The following is a 22,025-nucleotide window of genomic DNA, read 5'->3' on the forward strand; positions in this document are numbered from 1 at the left end:
TGGCTCTGCGTGTGTCTGTCGGGCAGGACGCGAGGCTGCTTGCCTCACTGTGTGAGGATAAACAGCAAAAAGCAGAAAATCCCCCCTGAGGCGGGCACAGCCCAAGAGATCCGTGACAACGGAGCGTCAGTGAGAGGATTTATTGTGGGGAGTGGCGGCACCCGGGCGCTCCGTCCCTCCCGCGGGCACGGCCCCGGGGCGGGTTCTGCCCTGCCTGCGGGGAGCCCCCGGGGCTTTCTCCGGGCCAAAGCAGAGCACGGGGCAGGCCCGAACCCCTCAGGGCATTTGCCTCGAGGCCCGTCCTGCCTGGCGCGGGCGGCAGCTCAGTCACGGGCCGGGCCGGGCCGGGCCGGGCCGGGCGATCCCCGCTCAGCTTGCGGTGCCCTCCGCCCGCGCCCGGGCCCGCGCCCGCGCCGCCTCCGCCTCCTGCTCCAGCTCATCCAGGAACCGCTCCTGCGACACCGAGTAGAAGGTGTAACCGTCTGCGGGGGGAGTTAAGGAAAAGCAGCGTGCGCGGCCCCGGAGCCCCCCGGCCCCACCGTTCCGCGGCCCCGGAGGATACAGATGCCAAAAGTCACCGCGCCGATGCCGAGCGCCAGCAGCACGTTGCGGCTGCGGAGCCGGCGCTGCAGGGCGCGCTGGCGCTGGACCTGCTCCACCTGCGCCATGAGGCGGCGCTGCTCGGGGCTGAGCCCCGGCTCCCGGGCCGGGTCAATGCGCCGCGCGAACGCCGCCTCACCCGGCTCCCCCGGCGCCGCCATCTTGCCCCGCCGGCTCCGCGCGGAGATGTGACGTCACATCCGGCGGGGGCTCGCTGGCCAATCGGAGAGCCCGAGCGGAACGCGGCGTCGAGTGGGTGGTGCCCATCTCGGCATCGGCGAGTGCTGATTGGTGGGGTGGGGTCACGTGGTGGGAAACGCCCAGCCGCCCTGAACGGGGCCGGGGCCTGAACGGGGCCGGGGCCTGAACGGGGCCGGGGCCTGAACGGGGCCGGGGCCTGAACGGGGCCGGGGCCTGAACGGGGCCGGGGCCTGCCCAAAACCCGGCCAGACCCGGCCTGGTGCCGCCCCAGAGCGGCCGGGAGGAGGCGGTGGAGCCCCGAGCCGGTCTCTCCCCGCAGGGCCGGTGCAATCGCTGCCGTTACGGCCTCGGCCCTGCCCCGCTCCATGGGGACTGAGGTGCCCCTGGGGGCCCGGGGCCGTGACTCAGGGCCCGTGTTCTGTGGGGTTGCTCCTGAGATTATCGAGGACACCCTGATCCACTTGGCCACGGAGAACGAGCAGTACCTGAGCGAGCTGCCCGAGCAGGCCGGGTGCTTCAAAGAGACGCGGATCGTGGGTGAGGCTCGGCACAGCAGCTCCCGGGGCAGCTGTACACCGAGCCTCGGGAGCTGCGGCGAGTGCCTGCTGTGCTTTTTGCAGAATTTATATTCCTTTTGGCTGAAAAATGGCACTTGGACCTACCCACACGGTACCAGGCAGTGGAGTTACTTGAACGGTAATGAGAGTCCTAAACACAGCACATTTCCCATCCCCTGGTGGGGTTTTACTGCCCAGCCCTGTTTCACTCTGTCCCAAAACCACACAGGATTAATGAGCTTTGTCTCTTCTTTCATTTAATCTGAATTATTACTTCTACATATACTCCTATACATACATACATACATACATATGTACACATACACATACACATACATAATATATAGATGGATATATGTATATATATAAAATATATACATAATAATATATATGTATATATTATATTTACATATATATGTATATATAATATATGTTATGTGTATATATTATACTATATATAATATAGCATATATATTATACTATATATAATATATATATAATATAGCACATTATACTATATATATATATATATATATATAAAATATATATAATATAGCATATATATTATACTATATATAATATAGCATATATATATTTGTATTATATTTGTATTAATATAATACAAATAATATATATTTGTATTATATATATTATTATATTGTGTATATTATAATGTATATTGTACAATATATATTCTATATTGTACATTGTATATATAATACATATACAATATATATTGCATATAATATATATATAAATATATAAATATTTATATATGCATACATTATATATTATATATATAAAATATATATCTGTTTACACGTATTATCTCTCTCTCTATGTATATATTATATATATGTAGATATTATATATACACATATGTGGAATTGCCTTTGTTCCTTTTCCACAGCAGCCAGCACCATTCTCTGAGCAACTGTGGCTTTTGTATATAATATATAATATTTTATCTAATATCTATTATATATTATATATACATAATGATATATATAATATATACATACATGTATATTATATATCATATATATCTATTTACACATATATATGTATATATTATATATATTATATGTGTATATTATATATATGTATATATTATATATACATGTATGTAGAATTGCCTTTGTTCATTTTCCTCAGCAGCCAGAACCATTCTCTGAGCAATTGTGGCTTTTGTATATATAATATACAATATATACAAAATAATATAGTATATACAATATATACCTACATGTATATAATATATATATATTATATATCTATTTACACATATATATGTATATATTATATATACATGCATATGGAATTGCCTTTATTCCTTTTTCTCAGCAGCCAGAACCATTCTCTGAGCAATTGTGGCTTTTGTATATATAATATACAATATATAATATACAATATACAATATATAATATATACATACATGTGTATATTATATATATAATGTCTATTTACACAACTATATGTATATATAATATATATGTATGTGTGTATTATATATATGTATATATTATATATATTAAATGTATGTGTATATTTTATATATGTATATATTATATATACACGTATGTGGAATTGCCTTTGTCCCTTTTCCTCAGCAGCCAGAACCATTCTCTGAGCAATTGTGGCTTTTGTATATATAATATATAATATGTAATATACAATATACAATATATATTATATATTATATATTATATATTATATATTATATATTATATATTATATATTATATATTATATATTATATATTATATATTATATATTATATATTATATATATAATATGTAATATACAATATACAATATATATTATATACTATATATACATATATGTATATATTATATATGTGTGTGTATTATATATATGTATATATTACATATATTACATGTATGTGTATATTATATATATGTATATATTATATATACATATATGTGGAATTGCCTTTGTCCCTTTTCCTCAGCAGCCAGAACCATTCTCTGAGCAATTGTGGCTTTTGTAGGTTCATGATCAAGCAGGTAGAGCAGATGTGTGATGGCAGAGGGAGCACACAAGGCCAGAGGAGCAGCTGGAGCTCTGTCAGGGATCAGATCACCAACACCTTTGTCCTGAGACTCGTGTCCTGTGTTCAGCTTGCCAGCAAACTCTCTCTGCACTACAGTGTAAGCCAGCTCAGCCTGTCCTTGCTCTAGCACCATGGTTAAATCTGCAGTGTATTAATCTCTCTTAAAAATAGATTTCCTTTTTGGAAGCCAGTAGTGATAGTGAGATGCCAAGGACACCACATTCCCTTTAGGGTAGGTGAATTGCTGCTCACCCAGAAACAATTTGCTGGCAAGTGTTCCCATTCTGAGGGGGGGAAAAAAATGCAGGAAAATCTCAGCCCTGTGGTTGTCAAAATTGTGTGTCCACACCTGCCTGGGGATGGTTTGTTGAGCTGAAACCTGTGGGGAAGGTCAGAGCTGGATTTCCCATGCCAGCTCAAAGGACTGGTGCTCAGCAGGAGCAGAGAGGTGACACCACTTTGTTCCTGCCTTACTCCTGGAAGACATTTTGTGTCTTTTTCCTCTTCAGAGAGTGACCAGTGACACAGCTTTAACATTTCTGCAATCCATAAAATACTCCTACACTAAACAGGAATTGCTGGAGTCAGAGCTTGCTGTTTTAAACACTCTGCAGTTCCACATCAACGTGTCAACCCCATTGGCCTATGTGGAATTGCTCCTGGAGGTTCTAGGTGAGAGTATCACTCAGGGAGAAGGGGAAGGAAGTTTTTTAATAGGGTCACTGAGCTGTTGCTGCTCTGAAATGTCTCACATTACATATTTTTGCACATGAAACAGTTCAGATTTTCCAGAGCTTTTTAGATGAGGACTTTGTCCTTTATAGAATGTTGTTGGACAGCCAACCATGAGTCATTCAGTAAAATATTAAGAGTTTAAAGCCCCCAAATGTGGTGCCAGGCCAAATTTTCTACAATCACTCACCATTTTCTTGGCCCAGTGTGGAAACCCAGGGCACCCAGGGAATATTTCTGTGTCTGCTCTGGGGTGCCCTGACCCCCAGGGGAGCTCTGACTCTGACCCTCATTCATGGAGAAAGTTTCCCAGACTTCAACACAGACTGGAACCCACAAAAGTGAGAAATTGAGGTTTTGGGGTTTTTAGTGTGTTGTGGATGGAAGCAAGATGGAGGGCACAGGGTGTTGTCCTGGGTTTCTTCCTTCTTGGGTTTGGGTGGCATTTTGCAATTGGGCAGAAAAGTCCACACTGGGATCAGTTATTGGGTTAAAAGGGAAAATAATCCAGGTGTCAGTTCTTAATTGGATAGTTTAGTTTTAAAAGACCTTGTACCAAGAGATTGTTGGCCATTTTGTGCCTTCTAATGAAAAGCTGCCCAACTCACAGTGGTGAGACTGTTTTACTGATCAGAAATAACAAACACTTGAGTCTGAACATGAATTACTGTCTCAAGTGCCTTCAATGCAGACCCAGAGACACCCAGAACTGGTACCAGCACAGCCCAGTTCTGACAGCCTGAATTTCAGAGTGAAATTCCACTGAGGCTGAGGGATCCTGTGGCACTCAGAGTCAGGGCAGTTGTCCTCAGAATTCTCTCTCCCTTTTGGTACCTCAGACTCAGTGTAGTGACCCAGAACGTGGCACTGATGGTGTGATCTCTGCCAGGATACAATGGCTGCTTGCTTCCTGCCAAACCTTTACACCAGCTGTGTGTGCAGCTGCTGGACCTCTGCTACCTGACCAGAGAGACCATCTATGACACCCTGCTGAAGATTGCCATCGAGAACTCCACACCCAGCAAACTGCAGATGTAAGGCCTGAAAATGACTTAAAATAATAAAAATAACCCTTTGAAATGAAAACCCCTTGAAAAAAGTTAATAAATAGCAGCATATGCAGGTATTTATGCCATTTTGGGGCATAGCACATGCTGCTATTTATGCCATCTTGGGCTATTTCTCATTATGCCATTTTAAAAAATAATTTGAGGGGACATTCATCATTGTTTCTAAATATACCAGTTCAAACAACATGCTTTTCCACACCTGCTTCAAGGGCAAGGAAAGTGTTTCATTTGGTTGAAATCCAGCCTTGCACTGTCAGTTCCAGTGGCTTATTGAGGCTGGCCTAAATAAACCAACATGTCCTGGGCACTGGCAGGTGCTTTTGAACTGCGAAGCAACTTTTACACCTGAACACACTTTTCTTTCTGCAGAGCCAAGTTTTTAACAGTGAAGGAAGATTTCATGCTCCTGGCTGTTGGAGTTATCAGTACAGGGGTGTTCATCCTGAGCCCTGGGCACTGGGAGCAGGTACAGTCACTGCTGAAGGCATTGGCTCCACGGGAACACAGTGCCAAGGTGATTTATCTGTTCCAGCACAGCAAACACAGTGCCAAGGTGCTTTATCTGTGGTGGTTCCAGCACAGCAACTGGGGCTGCACTGGGAGTGGACACCTCTGTCTTTCAGCACAAAGCATGTGGGTTTCTGTCAGAGCTGTGTGCTGGCACTGGTGAGTGTGTGGTGTGTTGTTTTTTGAGTTAGGTTTTATGAGCTCTTAGAGAAACTGATTACACTTGAGATAGTTTAGCTACTTTGAATGGTATAAAATTAGTAGGATGGCTTTTGAGGTAGTGTTGGAAATGGAAAAATGTTTAATAAAAGGAAAATAACAAAGCTCTTACAGAGAAAAATTGAGTTAAGGGGAAGAGGTTCTTGCTGCTGCTAAAACACCCCACAAAGGCAATTATTGCCTCTGTTCTCTCCCTTTTCTAGTGAATTACCTAGGCTGGACCTCTTGGCTCTGTCCAGTTGGACAGCCCCAGGTCTGAGGTGAAGTCCCAAAGGGCCTATGAGGTATCTTTTGTATCAAATTGGGAGAGAAACTTCTGTGCTTTTTGCCTTTTTAAGCAGACAAAGAATAATTCAGTCACTCCTTCAACAGGGGGCACATTCCTACAAGTGTCCTCACCTTTAGTGCTTCACAGAACAAAACCCCACAGGCAATGTTCCACTGGCAGGTAGAGCAGTTACTCTTGTCAGTCTGTAAACTCACAGATTTAGGTGATCTTTTCTTTTTTTCCAGGCTGTGGAGCATTTAAACTGCATCACTGGCATCACTGCCCAGAGCATCCTGGAGTTCTCCTACGCCGTGGTGAGGCGCGTGGTTGGCAGCACCACACCCGAGCAGCACCGTGGCACCAGATCCCCTCAGGACAGAATCCCTCCTCAGAAATAGAACCACCCTGTCCCTCCAGTCACTGGCCCAGCAGCAGGAGCTGTCACACTGCTGACAGCTGTCCCTGCTCTGTGACACTGCCCAGCACAGATCAGGGTTATGTGTTAATTAGCAAAGCTTGTCCTGCTGGGCATCACAGTCATGCTCTGGAAGGAGGCTCAACAGCACCACAGTGTTTAGAAATGCCTCTTTTCAGTTTGGGATCTAAGCTCTCTTTAATCAGAGATCCCTCAGAGTGGTTGTGTTTGAAAGGTGCTGCCATGGCTGGTGGGACCAGCTCTCACAAATGGGGCTGCTCTGTCTCCTCCTGCTGCTTTTATAGAACCCCTGCTTTATAAAACAGGGATTGTCCTCTCTGTGCCAGCACTGTGACCATCACCACAGCAGTGCCCAGCCTGGCTGTCCCTGCCAGTGCCAGGGGTCTGTGCTGTGCCAGGCACTGCTGGCTGGAAACACCTGGAATAATTTCATTGTTTCCTCAGCACTGCCCTGTGCAGGAACAGCCTGCAGGAGGGATTACAGTGTTGTAATGGTCTCAAACCTTTTTAAGTTCAGCAGCACAAAGAAATGCTGATATGACTTAGAAAATATTTTATTTTAAATTCTTTAATGAGCAGGCAGAGTTCTGGCAGATTTCCCACATTATTCCTTGTGTTTGTCATGTCCTGCTTTTCCAACCTTGCATTAGCTGTAACAGAGCAGCTTCAAACTGATGCTCATTTGACAAGGATTTATGTGCATGGCCATAAACCCCAAAAATAACAGTTTAGAATCCATTTAATAGCTAGGTTTTATTCTGTTCAACTCAACAATACAATTTTGCATATTGCTTTTCTACAAACTACTTGTAATAATGGCATTGTAAATAAAGTGTCTTGTGGATTTTTGGTATTGTAAACATTTTGTACTGGTTAATGTTAAGAGATATCTTCATTTGCCTTTCTCCAACACAATGCAGACACTCCATGGCTGCCAGGCCAAGTTCTGATCACAGTTACTTGTTATAGAATTGGGATGAGACCCAGGCCAGGCCCCATTTCAGGTTAGTTAACATGAATTTTAGTGCTTTTGTCCACTGCTCTTCAGAGTTAAATTGTGTTTTAATTGAATAAGAGCCACCACTGCCACCTGTGTCTTCAATCTTTCCTTTCTCCACGTCCATCCTGTATCACACACAAGCTTTAATTAGTGTATTCCTAATGCAAGCATTTAACCTCAGTATGACACCAAGCACTACATTTTAAATCTGACAATAACACTATCCTGTTTTTAAAGAGATCTGAGCAAGCCTCAGGACTCCACCCAAGGGGCTGGCTTTTAAGTTTCCATGAAACTATCAAACACATCATAAAGAATTGCAGATAATTTCTGAAAAATCAGGGCTGAAACAATGCTAGGAAGAGCACACAGGATTGAATTTGACATTTTGTGGCAACACTCACCTGTAAGGCAAACAAAACCGAGTTTCACCTTTCTCCACTTCCTCTTTGAACTGCTGCACACAGTCCAGGAATGCCACCATGGCATGATCAAACTTATTGTCCCAGAAGAACCTCAGGCCTCCAGAGCAGTACAGGGGAAGCTCCTGGAAGAGAGATTTGTATCAGGAACACCAAGCACTTGTTTTGATATGGTCACTGCAGCTTTTTAACCTCATGTGATGCCTAAATTTATCATGGGATGCTGAGAAATGGCTTGTGGCACAGGGCAAGTGTGACTTGGTTTTGTGCAAGTCCCTACCATGTGCAGGCATATTTTCCTGACTTCCAGCAACCCCAAATCATGCAATCTACCTGCCAATCACCCCAAAACATGCCTCTGCCTCTGGCCAGGTGTGTCATTCAACAGTTCTACTGCTGGCTGGCAGCACCAGTGGCTTCATACAGGACGTGAGATGTCACCATGCTGGAGGAGCTGGGGCAGCCAGCTTTGCTGGACTCCAAATCCACAGAGACCAAGCTTTTCCTGCATCCCCAGTGTGACCAGGGCTCTGGCACTCAAGATCAATGTCCCATGCTTTGTACAGGATCCCTTACCTTGGATTTGTCTGTGAGGGACTCCAAATAGGAGTGGTTGCCATAGGGGACAAGGCGGTATCTGAAAAAAAGGAGACAGAATTCACAGAATTCACAGGCACCTGAGTCTGCCTGTCCTCCTCTGGGCCATGAATGACCTGTGGGTGGTTTTGCAGGTACCTCTGGAACTTCAGGCCCATTTTGTTGGCCAGGGCATGCAGCAGCAGCACAGTCTGCCCCCAGGCAGCGTTGATCTCGTTCCACTCCACAGGAACGCTGGGGAGGCGGCCAAGCCTGAAGTTATTTATTGTGCCAAACTGCCCACTGTGCCTGTGATAAGGAGAATTATAAATAAATGTGCTAGGCTGGGAAAAGCTCACGGCCTGATAACCAAATAGGGGCTGTGTCCTAAGAGCACAGCACACACAGTGCCAGCCAAGCACAAGGAGGGTTTGGGGCTATTCTTAACAAGTGTATGTAAACACCAAACACTTGCTGTCTTTTTGTCACAAAAGCACAACAAAAACCCCCAGCCAGCCTCTCCAAGCTGCCTGCTCTGTGATCCCCAATGCCAGTGTCACTGCTGGCTGGCACAGGGGTTGCCAAAGTGTTACAAAGGAGCCATTTCCCACTCCCACAGCCTGGCACACTTTCCTCAGCTGCCACTCCCGACAGGTGGCACTCACTGCTTTGCTGGGAGGTAACTGTGAGCTGGCTTGCACCTTTCCTATCAAATGCAGTGCCTTCAAAACCTTCACACTGCAGATTCCAAGAAAATGGATGTAATATCCCAATGTCCACATTACCAGATGTGAAAGGTGGCATTGAACACGTTGGTTTTCTTTAGTTTGTCCAGCTGCATCTGGGCATAGCGCATTTGGTTGTCCACACTCTTCAGCTCATCATCCAGCTCCAGCTGCTGCCTCTTGAACTCACAGTATTCCTTCTGGTACCTTTGAGCACAAACAGGACAAGAAGTGCTGAGGGCTGGCTTCTACCTCAGAGTGACAGCTCTGCAGGCCACTTTGGTCTCTCTTTTTATGCACAGAGAGAACTACTGGCATTCAGGCACATTTACAAATTTCTCATTTATTTTTTGCCTCCAAGCCCTGCCACTCACTGAGCCTCCTCCTGCTCCAGCCGCTCAGCCTCTGCCCTGACTTTCTCAAAGTCCTCAGCCACAATCTTGCGGTTCTTCTCCACATCCTCCAGCTCCTGGATCAGCCGCTCCTCCTCCAGTGCCAGCTCCTTCAGCTCTGTCTGCAGCTTCTCTTTGTCATCCTCGTTCATCTGCTCCAGAATCTCCAGGCATCTCCTAGAGGAGAACAACAGGATTGCCAGGACAGGTATCCCAGGAAGTCCTGCACTGGCAGCCCCTGCAGCTCTTGGCAATCCTGAGCTCTCCACGAGACATAAACTTTAAGGAATTTACAGATTTTAGAGGAGCTAAGATTTTAGTTAGAGATAAGTTTTATTGGAGTTAATTAAAATAAATGGGTACGCCTTGATGAAGCAAAGAGTTAGTAGTTAATTAATAAATGATTGCCTGTCAATACAATGTTTGTTTAGCTGGGTTTATAATGAAGAATATGGAAACTGATAAATAGCTTTTAGGAACATAAGACAATTGTTTTTAGGAACATAAGACAATTGTTTTTAGGAACATAAGACAATTGTTTTTAGGAACATAAGACGATTTTGGGCCTCCTCTGTTCTGAAACCACCTGAAGATGAGGAATGGGAGTTCTACCAAGGGTTCATTTGTCATACTTGCATTGAAAAGGTAGAAAGGTCAGAATGAGGAAGACTTCATTTACTTCCTCACTCTGGGACTCCTGACCCATTTCAAGGAACAAACTACTCATGCTTAATAGCTTTTGAACTAATTACCATGCTTAATAGCTTTTGACCTAATTACCATACAGAGCAGGGACTGGGATGTACCAAAGTTATGAATATTTATTTGTATTTTGGGTATTCAATATTTGTACAGATAAAAGGGCTCTGTAATCACCTGTAAATTGTGGTGTGTATTTGGGAGTTATCTCAAAATAAACATAGACTTTCTAACTCTGTTAGAGAGTTTTGGTCCATCACACTTGGATATCAGTACTAGATCAACATCCATGTTTTCAATAAATCATCCACACTGATTGTGCCTCAAGCCACAGCAGCTCTGCCACCTCTGCATCACTCACTTGTAGTTCTGGCACTCGTTCTCTGTGATGTTGAGCTGTGTGTCCAGCTGGTCCAGCAGAGTGTCTGTGCATTCCTCACACAGGGGGTGATCCACGTCTGTCTGCCCAGACATGATGTCAAAGAGGTCTCCAGTGACCTGGAGGAAGGGCTCACATCAGTGCAAGTGAAACCTCAGGCAGCTGCCTGCTGCTTCTCAGCAGCTTCAGTTAGCAGGAATCCTCTTTGCAGGCCAAATACTCATTAAAATAATCCATCTCTGCTCAACTACTCCACAACCAAGCCCCTGGAAGACAAATGCTATGGGAAACTTTGCAGTTTAGTTTTGCAGAGCATCAGGAAAAACTGAAGCTCCATTCCCAAGGATCTGAGTGTGCCAGCTCGTGCCCCACTTGCCTTCAGTCTCCTGCTGAGGTTTTCCATGGTGCCGCCATCCGAGGCCTCCCCGATCAGCGTGAAGCTGTTGGCACTTTCTGTTGACATCATTCTTGGAAAGAACACGTTGTAAGTTCTGAGGGGAGGCAGCTCCAGCACCAAACCACAACCTGGGGCTAGCTCAGGGCAAAGGGAGAGCAGGAGGATGGGGCAACCCGTGTTTTGGGGGCTCAGCTGGGTTTGTGCTCACCCACAGTGCAACAAGGATGGTGCAGCTCTGTGTTCAAACTGAAAAGGAGCTCGAGGGCCAGGGGGATCCTGCAGGGGCAGCTCGGGGGGCTCACAGGAGCTATTTGTGACCCAGCCAGGGGGATCCTGCAGGGGAAGCTCTGGGGGCTCACAGGAGCTGTTCAGTGTGACCCAGCCAGGGGGATCCCGCAGGGGAAGCTCTGGGGGCTCACAGGAGTTATTTGTGTCCCAGCCAGGGGGATCCCACAGGGGAAGCTCTGGAGGCTCACAGGAGCTGTTCAGTGTGACCCAGCCAGGGGGGTCCTGCAGGGGCAGCTCTGGGGGCTCACAGGAGCTGCTCAGTGTGACCCAGCCAGGGGGATCCCACAGGAGCAGCTCTGGGGGCTCACAGGAGCTGCTCAGTGTGACCCAGCCCCGTGAGGGGACATTTCTGAGGGGCTGCCCCAGGCTCCCAGCCGGCAGGGTTGTGGCTGTACCTGGCAGGCGGGATGAACCTCCTGGACACGCCATCCTGCCGGTTCTCCACGAAAGCTTCCTGGAGGCAAGGAAACCCCGTTACCGGCAGGCCCGGGGGAGCTGCCGCTGCCGCCGCTCCCCGCCGCCGGCCCCGCCGTACCTCCGTGAGGGCGCTCTCCTCTCCGTGCAGGTCCCCGGGCCTGGCCGGGGCGGCGCTCACCAGCGGGGCTGTGGGAGAGACGGCGTCAGCCAGGCCCAGGCCTAGGCCCGAGCCCCGGCCGCCCACCCCACCCCACCCCACGGCGCCCGGTACCGGTGAGCTCCTGGATGGTGAGGCGGTCGAGCACCTTGAAGGAGGTGTCGAGCTTGAGCGGCTGGCAGCAGCGCTGGCACACGAAGCTGACGTGCGCCGTGCCGCCGGTGCCGCCGCCGCCCGCCCGCGCTGCCTCCATCGCGCCGCCCGCGCGCGCCCCGCCATCGCCGCGCGCCGGACGTGACGCAGGCGGGGGCGCGGTCCCGGCGCCGCCATTTTCGGTGTCCCCGCCCCGGGCGGCGCTGGAGCGGCCGGGACGCGGCGGCGCGCGTGCGCGGTAGGGGCCGGTCACGCGGGCGGCGGGCGCGCGCGGCATTGGCGGGCGCGCGGCGTGAGGTCATTTCCGGTGTGGGCCCCGGGGAAGCGGAGCGGCCCCGAGCCCGGACCCGCCATGGCCTCGCTGCTCAAGGTGGACCCGGAGGTGAAGCTCAAGGTGCGCCCCGGCCCCGCCGCCCGCCCCGCCCCGCCCGGCCCCGCTCCGGCCCCGCTCCGGCCCCGCTCGGCCGCCGCCTCCGCCCCGCCGGCCCGCACCGAGCTCTGCCGCCGCCGGCCCGGGGCGGGGCGGGCTTGGGGCCGCCCCACGGCGCCTCCGGGCCGTTCCAGCCCGGCCCGCCCGCCCCGACGAGCCCCCGGTGTCTCCACCCCCGCCCGGCCCTGCAGCGCCGGGGGGCGGAGATGCGGCCGGGGCTGGGCTGCGGCCGCCCCCGAGCCGGGCCCGGCTGCCCCGGGGGGCGGCCCGGAGGATCCGAGCATCTTCCCTCCCGGTTCCCGGCTCCCCGCAGCGCCCGGGGTCACGGGGGGCGGATGGAGCCGCCCCGGGCGGCCCCGCTCGGTGCTGGCGGGCTCCTCCCGGTCCCCCGGGAGAGCGGGAGCCGAGCCGGGAGGGTCGTGCGGGGCTCAGCGCGGCCGCCCCGGCTGTTCGGAGCCGCCCTGACTGTCCCTGTTTGCTTCTGTAGGTTGACTCCTTCAGGGAGCGGATCACGAGTGAGGTGAGTGCCACGGGCCCAGCAGCAATGGGGTTTGTTTTTTTTTTTTGCCCTTATCTTTGTGACACACTCGGCCGTGGGCTGAGCCTGCCCTGGAAGCTCGGCAGCACCCAGCTGATGCCCTCAGCACTGCTGTGAACCTCCTTAACTCCTAAATCCCACCTGGGCTTTGTCTGGTGCTGGCAGCAGGAAGCACTGGGTTCTCTTTGTTTCCTGCTTGTGCACAGATGATTTCCCTGCTGTTCTTGCCTGCTGGTGGGAGCCACGTGGCTTCTCCCCCATCACTGTTTGTTCTTCCTTTCTCTCTCAGGCTGAGGACCTCGTAGCAAACTTTTTCCCAAAGAAGCTGTTAGAACTCGATGGATTCCTTAAGGTAGGGTGTGCCTTGTGCTCTGCATCCTTTTCCACCTGCAGCTACATTTTGAAAGTCTTGTGGCAGGTCTCTCCAGGGCTGTTTTCTGAGCATCTCCCCTTGCTGCAGGGACACGAGGCAGCAGCTGCAGTGCTGTTGGCTCTGGAGGGGTGCTGCCTTGTGCAGTTTGCTTTGTGTGATGTCTCACATTTATTTTCCTCCCCAGTGGGCTGTCCCTGGCAGTGCTGGGCTCTCACAGGGACACCATGGCCTGGCACTCAGGGTGTGGGGGGTCCACAGTCTATTTCCAGGCTCTTTATCTTCATTCATCCTAATGTTGGACAAGAAGGAGGCCTGAATCTTTTCTCTTGTTGTGTTTGGTGTGGCAGAATTTGTTAGCTCGCTCGTGATCAGGTAACAACTGTGCTTTACTTTGCAGGAACCCATCCTGAATATTCATGATCTGACTCAGATCCATTCGGACATGAACCTCCCAGTGCCTGACCCAATTCTTCTCACCAACAGCCACGATGGACTGGATGGGGTAAGGTTACTGTGCTGGCTGTGCTCCCAGCTCCCATTCAAACTGCATGGTTTGCTCTCTGCTGGGGTGGGATATTCTTGTTTAACACCAGGCTGATCTCTTTAGAGATTGATCTCTCAAGCCTGGAGGTAACACAGCTCTGCAGCTCTTCCTGGGATTTAAGGAAGAGTGTTTAGAAACCAGGAACATGGCAGAGCTCTAAGTTTTCCTTTTTTTGTTTTCCTTTGCAACATTCTACAGCTTACAGCTAGTTAGTGAGTAAACCATTTTGTATATTTTAGCCAAACATGAAAAAGAGGAAGCTGGAAGACCACGACGAGACCTTTCAGGGTAAGAGACTCCCCAAGTCCCCTGTGTTGCTGCCTGCCCCCTGAGCCTTGGAGATGCAGATTGTGCAAGCCCCACTTGCCCTGCCTTGACAGCAGCTGCTGCTCAAGCAGCCCAGAGCCTGACCTACAGATGTTTTGGTGTGGAGGAGTCAGCTTCCAGCTCCTAGAAGCATAATTAGTACTTCTCTGATTGACATAAGTAGTGCCTGGCTGGGTCTGGGCCTGCTGACAGAGGCAGCTGTCTCCTGGTTCTGAGGATCTGTGCAGTTCCTCTCTTTGTCTGGAAGAACATTCCAGGCTTTGCATTAAGCTGAGACTGGAACTTCTTGTGCACCAGGAAAACTCTTTGTGCTCAGCATCCTCGAGCTCTTCGATCTCATCCTGCTCTGTGTTCTCTCCTTTCCTCCCCTTGTGGTCACTGCTTGTGCCATGTCCCTTTCCCCTTCCCCACAGCCTGGCTCAGCCCCTTTCTGGCCTTGCTGGGAGCTGAGTGAGGCTCAGGTGTCCCCTCAGTCCATCCCTGCTCCTGTGAGCCCCTGGCACTGAGGGTTTGTCTGTGCCACAGGTACCAAAGTGTTTGTGATGCCCAATGGGATGCTGAAGAGCAACCAGCAGCTGGTGGACATCATAGAGAAAGTGAAACCAGAGATCAGGCTGCTCATTGAGAAGTGCAATACGGTGAGCCTGGAGCAGGGGGAGGCAGGGGGGTGGTGTCACTCCTGCAGAGGTGGAGCTGTGGGAGGAGCAGGTCCCTCTGTGCTGCAGATGAGGAGAGGCAGGGCTTTGTCCTGTCTGGCAGGGGCCTGGGGAGCTCTGTGCTTCACCTGAAGGAGAAGGATGTCTGATATCAGTCCTCATGAGGCTTTGCCTTGCCCTTCTTTTGCCCAGCACAGACTCCTGTGGCATGGTGAGGAGAGCTCTCCATGGGAAGCTGGGCCTGTGCTGGCTGGCATGGCATCCCAGCCATGTGGGAGGTGATCCTGGAGGTGTTACAGGTTCATAAGGGCCCTGCAGCAGCTGATCATGAGCTCTGTTGCAAAGGCAGGGTCCTGGGAGCTCCTCCTGACATTGCTGAGAGAAATCTTTGTGCTGGTGTTGGCTTTGGTCAGTGCTGTGATCTCTCCACTGCAGGTCAAAATGTGGGTGCAGCTTCTCATTCCCAGGATAGAGGATGGGAACAACTTTGGTGTTTCTATTCAGGTAAGGCACTGCTCTGTGCTCCAGGGGCTTGGATCTCTGATGTTCCTCTGAATTTTTCAGTTCATGATGTCCAGCAGCTGCAATCATGGGGTTGGCTTAGATTTTAAAACCCAAACCTGAACTTGATGTGGTGCTGCTGAAGCAGACAGTGCTTCCTGAGCCCCGAAGGCCAGCTGCAGCCTACAGGAGCTAACTTTGCTTGTCTCCCCTGCAGGAAGAAACAGTTGCTGAGCTTAGGACTGTGGAGAGTGAGGCAGCATCTTACCTGGACCAGATTTCTAGGTGGGCATGCAAGAACAGACTTCTTCTTTGGGGATCTCCTTGGAAGAGGAATGATTTTGGGAAAGGTCCTCCAGCTGTTCTTAGAGGGTAGCTTGTACCTGAAAATAATCCTGGTGCTGTTTATCTGAGCTTTAATATCTCTCTTTCCCTGCCAGATACTATATCACAAGAGCAAAGTTGGTTTCCAAAATAGCTTTATTGGGATCTTTTTTGTTATCTCCTTGGAAGAATAAGGTTTTTGGGAAAGGTCTTCCAGCTGTTGTTAGAGGGCAGCTTGGACCTGAAAATAATCCTTGTGCTGTTTATCTGAGCTTCAATATCTCTCTTTCCCTGCCAGATACTATATCACAAGAGCAAAGTTGTTTTCTAAAATAGCTCTATTGGGATCTCCTTGGAAGAGGAATATTTTTGGGAAAGGTCTTCCAGCTGTTGTTACAGGGCAGCTTGGATATTAAAGTAATCTTGGTTATTTATCTGAGCTTTAATCTCTCACTTTCCCTGCCAGATACTATATCACAAGAGCAAACTTGGTTTCCAAAATAGCTTTTTTGAGATTTTTTTTGGGATCTCCTTGGAAGAGGAGTATTTTTGGGAAAGGTCCTCCAGCTGTTTTGCAAGGCAGCTTGGACATGAAAATAATCCTGGTGCTGTTTATCTGAGCTTGAATCTCTCTCTTTCCCTGCCAGATACTATATCACAAGAGCAAACTTGGTTTCCAAAATAGCTTTATTGGGATTTTTTTTTGGGATCTCCTTGGAAAAGAATGTTTTGGGAAGGGTCCTCCAGCTGTTGTGCAGGGCAGCTTGGACATGAAAATAATCCTGGTGCTGTTTATCTGAGCTTTAATATCTCTCTTTCCCTGCCAGATACTATATCACAAGAGCAAAGTTGGTTTCCAAAATAGCCAAGTACCCTCACGTGGTAAGTCAGGGGGCACGTGCAGATTTCCACGTTGATGCTGGGACTCTGAGCTCTTTGTCCCTGTCCTTTCTGAGCTGAGGGTGCTGGGGGAAGAGGAGGGGATGCTGTGAGGATTGAGCTGAGGCTGGGGGGCTCTGTGGGAGCCTGGGCTGAGCTGTGTGTGCCCCACAGGAGGATTATCGGCGCACCGTGACGGAGATCGACGAGAAGGAGTACATCAGCCTGCGCCTCATCATTTCAGAGCTGAGAAATCAATATGTGAGTGAAAGCACACAGCCACACTGTGCTCCTGCTGCTGCTCCTCTCCCCTTTCCCCCTGGGCCTGCCTGCTTCCCACTTTGCCTCCAGTGAGGTGTTTCTGCAGCATCTCCCAGAGATGCAGATGTTTCCAGGGCCGTAATGCAAAATATTGGTGCCCCCTCTGTGGGAATCTGATCCTCAGCTCTTCATACAGTACAAGCCAATCCTAGGGTTTCTGAATGAATGTTTTTGGTGTTTTATATACTGGTTTTGTAAGGTCTAGCTTATCTGGAATCATCTACCCAGTGAGGTGGTGGAGTCATCATCCCTTGAAGAGTTCAAAAAAAGACTGGATGTGGCACTTGCTGCCATGATCTAGTTGAATTAGTTAGAACATGGGTTGGACTTGATGATCTTACAGGTCTCTTCCAGCCTTGAATTTCTGTGATTCTGTGATTCTGTGATCTTACCCAGGTCTGTGGTTGCACACAATGCTTGAGGGTGGTGCTGCTGTGGTAGCCAGTGCTTATGGTGAAAGCTGGATGCTTGGCCTCCTGTCTGAGTCCTGTTCTTCCTTTTTGCAGGTCACTTTGCATGACATGATCCTTAAAAACATCGAGAAGATCAAGAGGCCTCGGAGCAGCAATGCTGAGACCCTCTATTAAGTGTCAACGTTTGAACTTGAGAACTGTTCAGTCAACTAAAGACCGTCATTGCCTTGGTTTGTTACGTGACTATCGAGATGGGAAACTGGCTGGAAATAGTATTGCATTCTTAGTTAAACTCTAAAGAAATTCTTGCCTAGTTTTGTGATTGGTTTTGTTCAGGTCTCAGGAGCTCTCCCTCTTCCTCTAGTCACTGGTAGCAGAGGCCATGCTGCACTGGAGGCCCCAGAGGCTGCTGCAGCCAGACAGGGACATTCCTTCATGCCTTGCTTCCTACCTGAGTGGGAACAACACTGTAGACCAAGCCCTTGTCCTGTCCCATCTCTTGTCTGGTGGCTGCTCTGGGGTCTCTGGAACAGGGCAAAGAGCCCAGCACAAGGGCAGCCTGGCAGTGCCACAGCAGGGCAGCTCTGTCCCCACTGCTGCCTGTGGCCAGGCCCCTCTGCCACCAGCTCTGCACTGACCAGGGCCCCTGCCCCTTGGCAGCTGTGCTCTGGTGCCACTGAGCCATCTGCACTCCCTTTCAGCCTGCCCCACAGGTCTCTGCCTCACCACTCCTGCCTGGATCAGTGCAGAGCGTGAGGCAAATGCTTGGAACTAGAGCTGGTGCTGTCCTGGCTGTCATGAGCTCAGGTGGCTTCTGCCATTTGACTAGAGCCACTTCCTTGGCTGAAACCAATGTTCCTTCACATACATCCCAGTTGCCCCTTCAGCATGGGCTGCTTTTGCCTGGGCTGAGGGAAGGGAGGGGCTGGAGATCTGATGCTAAAATCCTAAAATATCTCTGTGCATGTGATCAGACTGAGTCCCCCTGTCCCTGGCAGTGCTTCCTGGTGCCTGGGCAGGGCAGGCTGGCTGCCACAGCTGGTGCTTGATGGTGAGGGTGGCTGATACCCACCTGTACCTTGCAGACCTTGCAGTCTTTCCCCTGCAAAGGGCACACTCCTGTGCCTGGTGACTCCTCCGAGCTGCCAGAACATTTCGTGGTCCATTACAAACCCCCTTGGAAATGACTGGTTGTACTGCGTCAGTTTTTGTGTGTGGCAAGTGGGCCCATAACGCTGCAGGCTTCAAAATTTTTCTTATTTATAGTATTTCTACTTAAGTCCCTTAATCAGGGAAGGTTAAATCATTTGTTTCAGGAACCTTGCTGTTTCCCAGGTCTCGCTGTTACACCTGTATATTCTTATTGTGCAGTAGCCTTAAGAGTTGTGTTAATCTCATTGTAACAACAGTGACAAATGGAATGAACTTTCTTCCCTTTTTTTTTTTTTTTTTTTTTTTTTTACTTCGTTTTTAGTTTGTTTTATTTTTTTCTCTGCTTCCACATCTAAGAGCCATGTTGTCTCTTGCTGGTTTCCCAGGGATTTGCCCAGAGTGTGGGGGGCTGCTGGCCCTTGCTATAGACTCTTCTGTTGTTGTTTGTAGTTAAGTCAACTCTTAGTCTTCCCGCTAATAAATATTCAGTAACAAACCAACTGTGTTGAGCTGCTGTCTGGGAGCAGCACTTCCCCTTGTGTTTCTTTGTATTGATTCCTTTTCATTTGTTCAGCTTTCTTTGCCAGATGAACCTATGTAAACTTTTACCATGTCAAGAAATTAAAATGAGGTACTTGGAATTCTTTCAAGGCAGCCCCCTGTGTGTGATGCTGGGCTCTTAGGCCATGCAGGTTTAGTGTCCAGTTCTGGTTCTGCCTTTCTCACCTTCAGTTGCTCCTTCCCTTCATTCTCCTCATTCCTCTTTGTTATAAACTAATCTGCTGTGTAGGTTCCATCAGCATGCCTCACACTGGGCATGATTTTACCCCATGGGCTTGGTTTTGATGGAATCTGTCCCATCTCAGCCCAGTGTGGGCCTTGGGCTGTCCCAGTTCAAACAGATGTGGTGTTTCTCTGAGCCTGCAGTTGCTCCAGGGCTTCTCTGTCTTCTTGGCAGGTGTCTCTTGGCTGTCCTGGATGTCTCTGTGGGGCACACACCTCGTGCTCCCGTGTGTGGTACCCAGCAGAGACCACAGTGCCCTCTGCTCTTCTGGGCATCATCCTGTTCCTGCCTTCCCTGCCTGCTGGGGCACAGAGGCCTCTCCAGGGCCACTCAAAGCTTTCCCTGAGTGTCCTGCAGGGCTGCAGCCCCTCTGAGCCAGCAGAGGGTGCAGGGTTTGCTGGGTTTGCTGCCTGTTTGGGGCTGTGCCCGTGGCTGCCCAGCAGAGGCTGTGACTGCCCTGGGAGCAGCTCCAGACGGGCTCTGGCTGCCCAGGAACAGGAGCAGCCCCTTGTGCAGTGTGGGAAAGCCCTGCAGGTGCCTGGCCCATGCAGGGAGGGGGCACTGGGGCCAAGGCAGCTGGAGCAGAGCCCAAGGGAAGGACTTGCTGGCAGGATTTGGTGTGCTGCAGCACGAAGGGCTCCTCCTCACCAAGTCAAAAAACCTGAGCTCCCAGGGAGCCATGGGAGGGTGGAGCTTGCAGGACAATTGTCCTGGCAGGTGCTGGCAGGGAATGAGGTTCATCTGTGGGAGCAGCTGCAGTGTGCAGCTTCACCAGCCCTTGAGGCATCCCAGCTGAATGCAGGGGAGGAGAATAATGGCTCAGCAGCTGTGGGCAGGCACAGGCACTGCCAGCAGCACAGCTGGAGTGCAGGGAGGGTCAGGCAGGTCCCACTGTGGTGCTTTGCATAAGCTGACCCCTGAGGTGAGGCATTGGGAGTGGGAGCTTTCTGAAGTCTGAGCTCTGCTTTGGGGCTGGCTCAGACCTTGCTTTCCTGACTCTGTTTAGGAGTGTTGGGGTTTTCCTCCTGTGCCCTTTCCCCAGCTGTCACAGTTAATTGTCTCTGAGTTTCCCCAAGATAAAACCTGTCTGCACCTGGTTTGGGTTTCAGTAAATTTCAGATGCTATTTTTGCCACCTCTACCTTTCTGTGTGCGTGAAAAACAGCACTCCCCTCTCCCTTGCTATGTTTGGGGAGTGTGGGCAATTTAGCAAATATCAGATGGGCAGTGCCTAAAAGCAGCCACGAGCCAAAATAAAACACGAGTTTAGCCAAAATAGCCCGAATAAAACATGGGGAGGATGTGAGTTCTCCATGGGATGTGGGTCAGTGATGGGGCCTGGCATGTGGGCAGCAGTACGTGAGCTGAGCAGGTCATAAACAAGTTACAAGTTACAGAGACGTGCAATTTCTTTAATTCTAGGTTAGCTTTGAGCTGCTGCAGGCTCCTTTTGGAGAGCAATTCCATGGTGTGTGTGGCCCCCAATGATCCCTCATTGCCTTCCATCAGGCAGGTTCTGGCTCTGCAGACTTAGTTAATTACTCTGCTTCCTCAAATTCCTGCTGCAAGATGAAGGTGGTTTTAGGGTTGTTTTATTTGTTCTGAAACAGAGCTGGAAAAGCCCAGCAGAAGCAGACAGTACTAAAAACCTGTTATCAGACAGGGCCTCTGCAGTGCAGAGAGCTCCATCCTTATCCAGCAGCCCTGGGGTGTGTGCTGTGGTTGCTTTGCCATGGGGATGTCAGTACAGATTAGGGTTTCTCTTTCTTTCCAAGCCCCCAACACGCAGAGAACCAGGAGTGCTCCCACAGTCTATTTCTGGATTTCTCTCAGCCCAGCTGCAGGGTTGAGTTGTGATTTGTGGGGCAGGAAGGCCTGTGGAGTTTTCCTAAACTACTGCTGTGCTGCTTGGAAAGGGCCCTTCTGTAATTGCAGCCTGAGCCTGAGTGGCTTTGAGGAGCTGCAGATGCAAAGCCAAGAGCTGAAGCCAAACCTGAACAATCTGTGTGCTTCTTTAAGGAAAGGTCCACTGAGCTTTGTCCTGCAGCCATGGGGGCTCTGCTGCTGTCTCACCTTGGCTCTGCTGGTGTTTGTGGCAGCAGAACACTTGTCCTGTTCCTGGGAGGCAGCAGGGATGTCCTGGCTGTGCTCCAGAGCTGCACCAGGACAGCAGAGCTGCTGCTCTGTGCCCCAAACCTGACCCAGGACAGCAGAGCTGCTACTCTGTGCCCCAAACCTGACCCAGGACAGCAGAGCTGCTGCTCCAAACCTGACCCAGGACAGCAGAGCTGCTGCTCTGTGCCCCAAACCTGACCCAGGACAGCAGAGCTGCTGCCCCAAACCTGACCCAGGACAGCAGAGCTGCTGCCCCAAACCTGACCCAGGACAGCAGAGCTGCTGCTCCAGAGCTGGACCAGGACAGCAGAGCTGCTGCTCTGTGCTCCAAGTGAAATGGGCACCATGTTCCAGGCCAAAACCAAAAGGGAATTTTTCTTCCAAGCCTCACCCCAGGTAAT

General features: G+C 49.9%; 4 protein-coding genes across 5 annotated transcripts; 2 read left to right on the plus strand and 2 right to left on the minus strand.

Annotated features, from left to right (window-relative positions):
* Positions 1-132: 132 nt before the first annotated feature.
* On the minus strand, positions 133-800 carry LOC131094326 (cytochrome c oxidase assembly factor 3 homolog, mitochondrial). Its single transcript, XM_058041922.1, is given in 2 exon segments — positions 133-482; positions 563-800. Coding segments are annotated over 2 exon segments (351 nt in total). The 3' UTR covers positions 133-369.
* Positions 801-1,053: 253 nt separating this feature from the next.
* CNTD1 (cyclin N-terminal domain containing 1) lies at positions 1,054-6,719 on the plus strand. The gene is made up of 7 exons (XM_058041924.1): positions 1,054-1,338; positions 1,422-1,497; positions 3,369-3,528; positions 3,941-4,103; positions 5,053-5,197; positions 5,603-5,699; positions 6,473-6,719. The coding sequence occupies exons 1-7, from the start codon at positions 1,167-1,169 to the stop codon at positions 6,623-6,625; spliced, it is 966 nt and encodes a 321-aa protein (XP_057897907.1). The 5' UTR covers positions 1,054-1,166; the 3' UTR covers positions 6,626-6,719.
* A 678-nt stretch (positions 6,720-7,397) lies between these two features.
* Positions 7,398-12,368, minus strand: BECN1 (beclin 1). The gene is made up of 10 exons (XM_058041923.1): positions 12,230-12,368; positions 11,937-12,144; positions 11,233-11,323; positions 10,839-10,975; positions 9,761-9,955; positions 9,447-9,593; positions 8,821-8,970; positions 8,662-8,722; positions 8,068-8,210; positions 7,398-7,788 (listed from the first exon to the last, which is right to left on the minus strand). The coding sequence occupies exons 1-10, from the start codon at positions 12,366-12,368 to the stop codon at positions 7,620-7,622; spliced, it is 1,440 nt and encodes a 479-aa protein (XP_057897906.1). The 3' UTR covers positions 7,398-7,619.
* A 188-nt stretch (positions 12,369-12,556) lies between these two features.
* Positions 12,557-19,373, plus strand: PSME3 (proteasome activator subunit 3). Of its 2 annotated transcripts, XM_058041926.1 has the most exons (11): positions 12,557-12,662; positions 13,186-13,218; positions 13,526-13,588; positions 14,007-14,111; positions 14,393-14,441; positions 15,006-15,118; positions 15,572-15,640; positions 15,855-15,922; positions 16,789-16,843; positions 17,015-17,101; positions 17,668-19,373. In XM_058041926.1, the coding sequence occupies exons 1-11, from the start codon at positions 12,621-12,623 to the stop codon at positions 17,746-17,748; spliced, it is 765 nt and encodes a 254-aa protein (XP_057897909.1). In that variant the 5' UTR covers positions 12,557-12,620; the 3' UTR covers positions 17,749-19,373. The 2 variants fall into 2 exon arrangements, with proteins under 2 accessions (XP_057897909.1, XP_057897910.1); XM_058041927.1 differs by lacking the exons at positions 16,789-16,843; positions 17,015-17,101; positions 17,668-19,373 and adding an exon at positions 16,078-16,763.
* Positions 19,374-22,025: the final 2,652 nt, after the last annotated feature.

The sequence above is a fragment of the Melospiza georgiana genome, chromosome 28 (assembly GCF_028018845.1).
Source record: "Melospiza georgiana isolate bMelGeo1 chromosome 28, bMelGeo1.pri, whole genome shotgun sequence".
Lineage (NCBI taxonomy): Eukaryota > Metazoa > Chordata > Aves > Passeriformes > Passerellidae > Melospiza > Melospiza georgiana.

Excerpts from the sequence above, each read along its gene's own strand:
- CNTD1 (XM_058041924.1), top strand. The coding sequence starts at position 1,167 with ATGGGGACTGAGGTGCCCCTGGGGGCCCGGGGCCGTGACTCAGGGCCC. Across the intron at positions 5,198-5,602 it reads ACACCCAGCAAACTGCAGAT|AGCCAAGTTTTTAACAGTGA; the intron begins GTAAGGCCTGAA and ends TTCTTTCTGCAG. Across the intron at positions 5,700-6,472 it reads GCCCTGGGCACTGGGAGCAG|GCTGTGGAGCATTTAAACTG; the intron begins GTACAGTCACTG and ends CTTTTTTTCCAG.
- PSME3 (XM_058041926.1), top strand. The coding sequence starts at position 12,621 with ATGGCCTCGCTGCTCAAGGTGGACCCGGAGGTGAAGCTCAAG. Across the intron at positions 16,844-17,014 it reads TAGCCAAGTACCCTCACGTG|GAGGATTATCGGCGCACCGT; the intron begins GTAAGTCAGGGG and ends TGTGCCCCACAG. Across the intron at positions 17,102-17,667 it reads CAGAGCTGAGAAATCAATAT|GTCACTTTGCATGACATGAT; the intron begins GTGAGTGAAAGC and ends TCCTTTTTGCAG.
- BECN1 (XM_058041923.1), bottom strand. The coding sequence starts at position 12,368 with ATGGAGGCAGCGCGGGCGGGCGGCGGCGGCACCGGCGGCACGGCGCAC. Across the intron at positions 12,145-12,229 it reads CACCATCCAGGAGCTCACCG|CCCCGCTGGTGAGCGCCGCC; the intron begins GTACCGGGCGCC and ends TCTCTCCCACAG. Across the intron at positions 10,976-11,232 it reads ACCTCAGCAGGAGACTGAAG|GTCACTGGAGACCTCTTTGA; the intron begins GCAAGTGGGGCA and ends CCCTTCCTCCAG.